Consider the following 11024-nt stretch of genomic DNA (forward strand, 5'->3'; position numbering starts at 1 on the left):
GGCCGTACCTGTAGGCCGCAAGAGAGCCGGGAGGGCGGCCGGACGGGCAGGAGAGGGACCGGGGCCGGGGCTCGGCACTTGGTGCTGGGTGCCCATCGCTGGGAGCGGAGCCCCGCGCTGAGGTGGGCGGCGCGTGGCGGGAATGGGGGCGCCTGGCGCTGTCCGGCCCCGCGCTGTCCGCCTGCAGGGGCCCAGCTGTCAGCTATCAGCTGCCGCGGGGGGCTTTAAGGTTAGAACTGATCAATATAGTGATGCTTTGTATTTTTCTTAGCTAGAATCATAGGAGAGTGGGAAAGGACACATGAGGATCGAGTCCCAGCGGAAACATGAAGAAATTAAAGCTCAAAGAACTGGAAAGCTGCCTGCAGCAGGTCGATACTTTTGAAAGTCCAAAAGTGCTCCTTGAGCAGTACCCGACAAGACCCCACATCGCAGGTAAGGTTCACTCCGTGCTCTCCTAACACGTCCCATTTACCGCTTCTTCCTAAGGCTGTCGTATCTCCCACTGTACTCATTTACAGCTTTCACCACAGAAGTAGTTGACAAATTTTATCTAACAGGAAGATGGATCCATTAATTTTTAATTATGTTAACTTATTAGAAGTAAACTGATAATTTACAATCCCAAATTAGTGTTAGTGGATTTAAAAGATATGTTGTGATAGAAGCATCTTAGCCCGTAAGTGGAAGCTGGAATGGTCATATTTCATGACATACAAAAGCAGTACTGCAAGTACAGACACTCACCTCTACCATAATTGTGAACTTTTCCACTATCTTAAAAGTTTGGAAGTTTCTGTTGATTTTCCTCCCCAGAAAATTAGGGGCATACCTTTTCCACAAATTTAAAAGTTCCCTAATCTTTATGAATTATACTCACCAGACCAAAAATACTGTTTGTTTTTTTTTTATTATCTGGAAAAAAAAAAGTCTCATTTTCACATAAAAATGAAAATGAGGATTACAGACAATGAAAACATGGGGTTAATTTTGCATGATAAGAGACATTCAGTTCAGAGTTTTCTGAAGGCAGAAGAAAGTAATTTCATTAACTGGATGTATATTTGGAATTACTGATGGTATTTCTTTCTCTCCTCAGCGTGTATGCTGTACACAATTCACAATACTTTTGATGATATTGAAAACAAAACAGTTGCAGATTTAGGATGTGGCTGTGGCATGCTCAGCATTGGAAGTGCAATGTTGGGAGCAGGGTAAGTATTTCAGTACTAAGTATTTTTTCTAGTACAGAATAGGAGAAAATAAAATCATAACACAGCAGTGCTGAACAAATCATAGGCACTTATCTGGTGCCTATTTGTGCTATTTAACATGTTTCTATGGTCAGTAGCCTCTCAAATAGTGGAAGAAACAGACAGTTGCCATGAAAGAAACAATAACATTTGTTTTCTCCTGAAGCTGAATGAACACATGGAACTTCTCTCACAAACCTTAAAAGGATACTTGGAAAAAGCAACAGCTACTCTCATTTCTATAAGCACTGAACTTGTAATTGCATGCCTTTTTCTGAGTTAATACAAGTTTCACGCTGCTCCTTTTCAAAACTTTGCTACAGAATTGGAACAGTTTTTATTTTGCAGACTAATTGGTTGTTTTTGTGTGTTTTTTTGTTTTGTTTTAAAAATAGATTGTGTGTGGGGTTTGACATAGATGCAGAAGCATTGGAAATATTCAACAGCAACCTTGAAGACTTTGAGCTCACAAACGTTGATGTGGTTCAGTGTGATGTCTCCTCTTTACCAGACAGCATGTCAGAGACTTTTGACACGGTTATCATGAATCCTCCTTTTGGTACCAAACATAATAAAGGTTTGTAATTCTGAAAGTCAGTCAGATGCAATTAGGAACAAAGTATCAGGGGAGATACTTTTAATGAAATCTCTCTTGCAATATGGGACAATGTTTTGCTGTCCTGAAATCAGTTTTTTTTTAAGTAGAGGTCAACCACTCCAGTGTTACAGCTAAAAATCACTAGGTTTCGAACACACAACACTATTTCATATCCCTTATTTTTTTTATTAAATACAGTTGGCAAAGTTGCAGAAATGCTTTCTATAATGTATTCACTGCTGTTTCTCAAATAGCTATTGCTTCAGAAAAATTGAAGCATGAAACAGTTCTGTAAATTCTCTTAAACTTGCATTTAGCAATTCTGATTTCAGCACTTTTCCAGGAATGGATATGATCTTTCTGAAAACCGCTTTACAAATGGCAAAAACAGCTGTCTATTCCCTTCACAAGACTTCAACACGGCAGGTAGGTCCTTCCTGTTAATAGAGTGAGCATTAAACAAACAATTAAGTAGCTGATAATTTGTCATACTGTCTTTAGCTTCTTTGATTTGTTCAATGGCTTGTGCCCATTTTGAGTGAATACTGATATCAAAGACTGTGATTTTGCATACGTGGAGATAAGTACATCTAATGTTTTAGGTTGAAAAACAGGAGCATTGGAGACTTCCTAAATTCATACAGGTGTGTTGATATTCATAGAACTCTGTAAAAATCAGCCTTTAAAGACAGCTCTGTTTAACACTGCAGCATGTTCAAAAGAAAGCAGATGAATGGGAAGTGAAGATGGAAGTCATAGCAGGTAAGATTAATTTCTTATTAAAAGTATTTTCTTGGAGGCTAACAGCTGTAAGACAATACAAACTTAACATCTAGAGGGAAATTTAAGTATGATTTAAGACTAAAAATGACGCAAGTGTTTTTTAACCTTTTATTTAAAAAAAAAAATTGCAGAGTTTTATTTCTTCCTGGACTAGCTTTTGTCTTCAGGCAGAAATTACCCATCTTTCTGCTTAAGAAGGAATAACATAACCAAAAAAGTGAATTCTTAAATGAGATATCATCCTGCCATTGCAGCCAACCAAATATTTTGGGCAGTTCAGTTATTCTCCTGATCTTTAAGTATCATAAGCTATATGGTTTATAGTCATACAACTTACTTAAGACATGGAGTTGCATAAGTGCATAAGATGCATTTCTGCTTCTCAGCTGTCCACTTATGTCTGATATAGGCAGATTAAATTTTCAGTCCTAATTAGTGAAGAAATCTAGCATAGAGGTCAAAACTATTATCCAGTCAAGGCTCAGAGGTGGGCAAGAGACACAACAGAGCATAGATATAGGGTGTAAGTTAATAAACTTACAACTTACTTACAATAATCATTGTAGAGTAACTTTTTTTTATACTGTTCACAGAACTTAGATATGACCTACCAGCATCATACAAGTTCCATAAGAAGAAATCAGTAAGTATAAAACCTAACCCAACTGAGAATAAAGTATCTTGTATTAGGGCAACTGAATTCCACTGAAAGAACCTAAGTTTTATGGTCACATCTACTGGATGATTCATAGCATTTGAGAAAAGTTTCTTATGATAGCAGTAAGTTCCATTGCAGTTAATACTTAGTGGTTGAACAGAGGGATCAGTAATGAGCAGTTTTCAGTTCTGAATTTATTGGTAGCTACTATGTAATATCACTTTGAGATTATGAAGTCTGTGGCACCTTTTACATTTGAATGGGATGCCAGAGAATTTGAGAGCACTGACAGTATAAACAAAACTATACATACAAAAGAGTTTTCCAGAGTGGCATCTTAAGAATAAGCATGCTGCTTTAACAACAAGTTGTAACCCAATGAAATGAAGGTCTCTTCTCGTTATAGGTTGACATTGAAGTGGATTTCATTAGATTTTCTACCAGAAACTCCTGAACTGAAGCATGTCTTTAAAACCTATTTAAAATGAACTAATAAAAACAATGGTATTTTAACTTTAGTATTACTGAGCTCCGTCTCCATTTTCTGTTTTCAGTTGTTTTGGTGCAGATTCTTCTTTTTCTGTTTCTTCTAGCGGTCTCTTCTTAGGACTTACTGGTTCTGCAAAATTGAATACATAGTCAGTTATGGTAAAGGAAAGCCTTTCCACTACCTCAAATCTTTTGGAAAAAAACAAAACAAAACTTAAATTACTCTTAAATGTTCATATATGTTTGCCCAAGCTTGGGTCCTAGATTGATCCTCAGCGTGTGGCTATGATAGATGGTTTGCTTATTATGCGACTTTGAATTTCTATGCATTCTTAAATAATGAATGCATTCCTTGTTGTCCTGGTTTCAAGTAGGACAGAGGTTGATTTTGTTGACAGTGTCTGGTATGAATCTGTGTTTTGGCTTTAGGAGAACAATGTTTATAACAAATTTTAGTTGCTGTTGAGCAGTGCTGCGTAGAGCCAAGGTCATTTTAGCTTCTTGTACTCCCTGCCAGTAAGGGACTGGAGCAGTACAGAGAGCTGGGAGGGGACAGAACCAGGACAGCTGACCTAAACTGGCGAAAGGGATGTTCTATACCCCATAACATCATAGAGAACAACTGAACTGGAGGAGTTGGCCAGGGGTGTCACTGCTTAGGAACCATCTGGGCATCAGGCCAGGTGGTGAGTGCATTCTGCATCACTTGTTTTTTAAGTACGTATGTATTGTTATCATTACTATTTCTGTCTCAGTAAACAGCTTTTTTTACTTTAAAATCTCAACAAGTTGTGGTGTCCGCCCTCCAATTCCTGCCTGCATCCTACAGTGGAAGGGGGAATTAGCAAACAGCTGTGTGGTGTTTAGCTTTCTGCAAGGTTAAATCACAACATCTGTAGAAGTTCTACCACTAGGGCAGGTAAGAAGATGACAGAATGAAATCTAAGAGGTGTAGGGTTGAATGGTTGTGTTTTGTTCGTTTTTGTTCTTTGTTTTTAAAGCAGGTCACATCTAAACAACAGAAAACTTAGCTTTCACCTTCTCTGAGCCCCATACCACTATCCAGAACTACTGGACTTGATATGCCTCAAGATGCTGGGGGTGGGAATGGAGAGAGTGGCAGTAGTTGATGATAACCACCATACTCAGTGCAGAATGCCTTGAATAGTCTTGCAGTACAACCTCAGCATCTAGTAAATGTTTTAATACTTTTTTTTGTGTGTGTGTTTTGGACAATTCTAACTTTTGAAAAGAGTTGAGCAGAGGACCTTAATTGTTACTTTACTAGTACTGACAAAGGACAACAACTGAAGTACTACAGCATAGGACCAAACCAGAAAAAATTTTAGAAAACAAAAAATTGTCCATTAACAAGCCCCCTGCAATAAAGAAGGTGCATCCCATGCAGAATAGTATACCTGTTTTATTATCATCTTCGCCTTCTTCCTCATTCTCAAACTTTATTTTCTTGCCCTGAAACTGTACCTTCCCTTTGTGTGCACCTTGAGGTATCTTCCCCCCTCTTCCTTTAAGTTTGCGTCCTGTTGGGATAAGATGACAGGAATTTGGTATCATTCGTCTTTTAATTGACAAGCTTAAAATTATGCTTTACAGTTAGTGATTATTTTCTGATAATAAAATTGTGAATACATAACACCACTCCTAGAACATTCTAAATACTTCAACCAGTCAGAGAGGACCTTTTCCTTTCTGTTTCAGCAATTCCTGCTGATCTTCTAGTATTTTTTTCAGAGCTTCTTTCTCTGCATCTCCTTCTAGCAATTCCCAAGTAACATCTTTGTTCCGAAGCTGTAAGTTTCCATTATGTGCTTCCTTAGCTTTTTCCAGAGCTTCTTTTGCAGCATCCTTAAATAGGATGATTCCCTTAAAAAGAAAAAATAGTATTTGCATTTGAATTTTATCATGAGAACACTCAACTTGAACCATGAACATATCCTGCTATGTACCTCAGCAAGTTCAGTGTTTGCATGGTGTGAAATATCTAGACTGAAGCAAAACCCTCAAGCTGTTATAACAAACACTCTCACTCCCAGGTTTCAACTCATCAGCTGAGGAGGCTGGAATCTCTACTCATCCTTTTGAAAGAATTTAAGCAAATGATTTTATTCTCTAAATATTCTGCAGTTGCACAAGTCAAATAGAAAAAAACAATTACTTGATATAAAAGCATATGCATTTAATGATTCAGTTTCAAACTAGTATGAAGATCTTAACTGCATGTCCAAAGTTATACTGACCTCCTTTGCACCTCTTACAAAGTGTATCCATTTGATTTCTCCATGATCAGAAAATACTGCATGGAGATCTTCTCTGCATGTTTGATCATCTAAATCACCAGAAAACTTCAAAAGACATCCTGTCTTTTCTTCTAGAGATTTCTTTAAAAAAAAAATTATTGAAAAGCCAAGCTTTGAATATATTTTTCCATCCTTCTAGCGTAACATTAAAACATGCTAACAATAAATAAGCAACTGAAGTCAGCCTTCTTAATACCACAAGTAAGCAAAGCATCCTTGCTATGTATTTATGCTGATTTCCAAGTCTCCTACAGTTCCACTCAGACATTTTTAAAATCACTTTTTCTTTCTTTGCTTACTGATTCATTTATGCGTAAGTTGGGAATCCTTTCCATACGATATTTATGCTCTTGAAATTTTGAAAAAGTTCCAAGGGCTGAGAACTCAGGTTGAAAATGTACATAACAGAGATTATGTCCCTACAAGGCTCTTTAATTAGGAGAAGAAAATGGAAGAAAACGATCATCTAATTGATGCATTTAGGATCCTGTCTAAGCAGCTAAACGTACCTACTAATTCAAATCCAGGATATGAGCCTTTAAGCAAAATCAGTCTCCTGAAAATAAGATGCAATACCATGACAAAAGGAAGTCTTACTGTAGGTTAGTTTGTGGAAGTTCATCTCAGCTTTTAAGAACGTGATCTATTATAGAATGTAAAGGTGTGACTATCCCCCACCTTAGCTTTACAACGTGCAGCTGCAACAAGACTGTTATTGAAAATCCATGAAAAAACAGTTTTCAAGTACAGACATAAGAAATTCATACCATCTCAGCATCTGCTGCTTGTTTCTGTTTTTCTTCTTTTTCCCTGTAGAGAAGTTAAGATTAGGTAAGAGGCGGTTCTTGTATGGTCAGGTGATCAAAACCAGGCATTTCTGCTGATAAGGACTTACTGTTTAGCTCTTGCTTTGGCCTCTACTTTGTTTTGTTTCCTTTCTTCATTCTTCTTTGTACAATACTCTTCCCTTCAATAGAATGTAAATTTTGTTAATACTACTTAGATTATTCCACTGTAGTTACTTTACAAGACAGTCCCAACTGTTAATTGGCTACTTCTGTCTTTAGCAATCAAAATACTCATCTCCAAAGTAAGTGACAAAGTGACAAAGACATCTGTGTTATCGATGTCTGTAAAGCAGTACAGAAACTTCAATCCACCCTTGACCACTCTTACTAGCTCATGCATCAGGTAGGTGGACTTACTTGAAAAGCACTATCAGCTCTGTGTCTTTGTACTTTTGGTTTGGGATTTCTGTGAACTTCTTGGCAGATTCAACACTATCAAACACTGCAAATATTGACCCCTGTTGAGTAAGATATATTCAATTTTAGAATAATTTAACAAAATGTACTCTGCAAGGCATCCCTGCCCCAGGTCTAACTGTTCATTGCAAGAGCTACCTTGAATGTTTTCTGCAGTGTTCTCCTCATTTGAATGTTTTCAACTGGACCTTTATCCTCCAGCCATTCTTTGATATCATCGAGAGTTGCATCTAATGGAAAGCCTTTCTGTAAAACAGCACAAAGCTTCAATTGCATGCAACAAACTGTAATACCTCATCAGAAATAACTCCCTGACTATCCACTATGAGTTAACTCAAGTTGACTTTGGTTAGATGCTTTTCAGTCAAAGCCACCCAGAATAGCTCAGAGCAAAGGAAGAAGCTTACTTACAACATATACTGATCTGTTTTTAATTGCAGCCTTGTACTGGTCATTTAATTCAGGAAGGGGTTTATTTGGAGATCTTCTGATTTTAGTTTTGTCTTCATTTATTTCCATTAGACCAGTCTTGGATTTTCTTAGTGCTTCTACTATAACACCAAAGTCTTTTGAAAGGCGACTTAATCTATCAAGTAAGGAGACACAGATTATGAAACATACACAGGGCAAAGCTGAAGCCAAATGTTGAAACAGCAAGAGGAAATGCATGTGCAGAACAGACACATTTGGCCACCAAAACAGATTTTAGTAGCTGAAAATTACCCTTCTGTCCAAATTAGATGTGCTTTGCTTTACCTGTTGAATTTGATCATTACTTCCAAAGGCACCCAACCATCATCTAATTTGATCTGTTCCTTTAGGAACTTATCTCTTGGTAGGTTGTGATTGCCAAAATAGTACTGCAAAAAAAAAAAAGATTTGTTTTGGAATGTTCACACTTCAAAATCTCTTTTCCATTAGACAGTTTACAGCAGTGAATGGAAGTGTTCAAAATTCTAGTTGTTATTTTTATTGGAATTCTCATATTACTACTTCCTGCTTTAATGTGACACTTCCAAAAGTAAATCATAATAGCAAATTATGCAGCATGCTAATATTTTGAACAGCACAGATTCCCAAACAGGATTTTTCCCCCCACAATTAAGCCATACTGAATTAAAATGCAACTTCCTATTTGCATGCAAAGAATAACCCCAACAAACACAATAATAAATTGTTTACTGATGCACAACTTCCCATTAGCCAAGTCCCTACCCATTAAGGTCTCCAAAAATTACATCTCAGTTCAGGTCCCAAACTATAAATTGAACTTACCTCAATTTGCTGACAGATTTTGCTTTCCAAGATAGACATGTTTTCACCATCTCCATTTTCAGCCATTTTCACCAGCTGTGTTGAAGAGAAATCAGAGCAAAGTCACTAAATACTAGTTACCAACTTCTACAGAGCTTTTTCTGTAGTGCTGCATTTAATTGCAGCCTCTACAAGATCTTCAGCCGCCTTTATTTTTGTGAATCAGCTCTAAATGTGACCACAGAACTTCCAGGTGGAAACTGGAACAATTAACAAACACATAAAATACTTCAGTATTTCACTTTTTTGGCATTCTACATTCAAGATTGACATTTTATTTACCTTTTTTCTAGTCACAGATCCACAGCAATAGATTTGAGCCAATAACAACTAACATTTATCAAATCAAACCCAAGGCCTCACTGCCAGGCAAAACATCTGTAACAAGGTTTGTTTAATATTCCCAGTAAGTATAACCACTTCTCAAGGAAAGAATGAGGAAAAATGCGGGTTTGTAAAGGTGTCAGAAGTCAGTCTGAATTCAGCTTTAAAAAGGGAAGCACAGATTTTGACTTTCTCCCTTTGGGCTCTTATTATACTCATCAAACCCAGCTGCAGAAGATGAAGCAGATTCATGGCCTTCAGTTTCCCCAGTTCAGTCAGTGAACATCAGGACTACAGGTGAAGATGGGTTTGCATTCCAGTCTTGCACATCCTAGTCTCCACTACTGTGCTTCCACCTGTACCTAAACACTAGGACACTTTCAAAAGCATGATTTTACCAAGTATTAATTAACAGCCACACTCAAAGCACCATCCATTCATCTATAAAGCACTCTGCAGAAACTCAGGCCACAACCTGCTGGCTCACAGTTGCAGTCACTTCAGAGATGTCCCACAGCAGCCAGCCCAATTCCAGCAAACCAATCAGTTCACCACCTTACTCAGGTGCTGCTGTCATCATTACACTCCCCCATGCTGTTGTCCCTGGCACCTGACTCCCAAATAAGTTTCTGATATAACCTAACTTTGTTGAATTTATTGTCAGCCTACAGAATAGACTCAGCTTTTTCCCCTGGATCAATTAATGAACCACACATTGTGTGCCTCTGCAGCACCTTATCCAAGGAAGGCCACCCACTGAAGAACTGTTCCACTTGTTTCATTTTATCACTAACTTGTTGCAGATTCTCAGAGACATAGTGACAGGGCTGGTGGGGCTGGGAGAACAATAGACCATGAAAACCAGGAACGCCTTTCTGTCTGGGAAGGTGACTCTGCACACATTGCTATGGCTCTTCTCCAACATGGCTGATTTTGTTAAGCGCTACGCAATCTTTTAAGTGAACCACTGGCCTGTAGGTGCTTTTCACAATGCAGCCTACTAGGAGCTGTGGAAAATGTTACTGTCTTGCATATTCTGTGGGAAAAAGTAATATGATAGACTTTAACTATGTATCTTTTTTAAAGAAACCCCAGCGCAAAGAGAGAATGTGCAGCTCTACCTGCACTGAACTGAGGAGAGGAACCGTGCACCACCAGCTCACAGCTGGCAGCGGCCAGCGGGACAGCAAGAAAGGGCCAGGCGGAGGCAGCTGCTATGAAATCCTCTCAGAGGTGAGATGCAGCCAGGCTACACCAGCCCGGACCTTCAGCTCCTCTTGTTGTTTAGTTTTACAGTACCAAATGGTACTCTTCATACAAGTCTCTGTTAAAATAAGATCAGGGGTCCTTTAGGCCACTAGGCAGTGCTGCCCAGATGAGGAATGAGCAGAGGCAGCATCTGAGGTGATAGGGTGCAGAAGTGCTCAGTAAAGCCAGCTGTTATGCTTCAGTTTTGTCATTTAGAGAGAACTCCCATTTCAGTCTGCTGGGCACAGCCTGGCTCTTGTAACCCCCCAAGAAACTCCCCTTCCGAACCACACAGGCACTCATGTTTTTAGCACTGAGTACTGCAGAGGCAATTAAAAAATGCTGCGGTAGGAGTGCCCTGCAGCGTTATGGAAAAACGGGCCCTCGCCTTCACGCGGTCCCTCCCGTCCTTTACGGCCCCGCCGCAGCCCGGCCGCCCGCTCTGGGAGCCCAGCGCCCGCAGCGCGCTTTGCGCAGAGGCCCCGCTCCGCTGCCAAGAGGGGTAGAGCAAATCCTACCTCCTCGATAGCGCTTCGGGGCAGAAAAACATCCCGTAAGGAAGCTTAAAGCAACGGAGGACTACGGCAAGCCCTTGAGATGAAGCCTCACAACCGGGAAAGTTCTCCTCCTGGGCCCGGCATCTAAGCCGGCAGCGCCAGAGGCCGCTCCGCCCGCCGCACACAAGGACCGCCGCAGCAGCGCGCGAGAGCAGGACGGGCGCGAGGTAGAATTCGTCGTGCCGAGCAATAGGTATGAGAAGTACCGACCCCACCG

The 11024-nt window shown here is 39.6% G+C and overlaps 2 protein-coding genes across 5 annotated transcripts; one reads left to right on the forward strand and one right to left on the reverse strand.

Moving 5' to 3' along the window:
* METTL5 (methyltransferase like 5) lies at positions 1-3810 on the forward strand. 3 transcript variants are annotated; one of them, XM_010713722.1, is made up of 8 exons: positions 7-122; positions 272-435; positions 1100-1214; positions 1649-1830; positions 2195-2277; positions 2562-2613; positions 3228-3277; positions 3699-3810. In XM_010713722.1, the coding sequence occupies exons 2-8, from the start codon at positions 327-329 to the stop codon at positions 3744-3746; spliced, it is 639 nt and encodes a 212-aa protein (XP_010712024.1). In that variant the 5' UTR covers positions 7-122; positions 272-326; the 3' UTR covers positions 3747-3810. The 3 variants fall into 3 exon arrangements, with proteins under 3 accessions (XP_010712023.1, XP_010712024.1, XP_010712022.1); XM_010713721.2 differs by lacking the exon at positions 3699-3810 and having other exon boundaries at positions 1-122; positions 276-435; positions 3228-3583; XM_010713720.2 differs by lacking the exon at positions 3699-3810 and having other exon boundaries at positions 3228-3583.
* On the reverse strand, positions 892-8714 carry SSB (small RNA binding exonuclease protection factor La). Of its 2 annotated transcripts, XM_010713719.3 has the most exons (12): positions 8640-8714; positions 8121-8224; positions 7776-7950; positions 7503-7610; positions 7305-7405; positions 6995-7066; positions 6867-6909; positions 6040-6180; positions 5482-5665; positions 5200-5322; positions 3807-3911; positions 892-2288 (listed from the first exon to the last, which is right to left on the reverse strand). In XM_010713719.3, exons 1-11 carry the CDS (start codon positions 8703-8705, stop codon positions 3814-3816), a joined length of 1215 nt encoding a protein of 404 aa, XP_010712021.1. In that variant the 5' UTR covers positions 8706-8714; the 3' UTR covers positions 892-2288; positions 3807-3813. The 2 variants fall into 2 exon arrangements, with proteins under 2 accessions (XP_010712021.1, XP_003207615.1); XM_003207567.4 differs by lacking the exon at positions 892-2288 and having other exon boundaries at positions 2729-3911.
* Between the last annotated feature and the right edge of the window lie 2310 nt (positions 8715-11024).

Source organism: Meleagris gallopavo, chromosome 7, assembly GCF_000146605.3.
Source record: "Meleagris gallopavo isolate NT-WF06-2002-E0010 breed Aviagen turkey brand Nicholas breeding stock chromosome 7, Turkey_5.1, whole genome shotgun sequence".
NCBI lineage: Eukaryota > Metazoa > Chordata > Aves > Galliformes > Phasianidae > Meleagris > Meleagris gallopavo.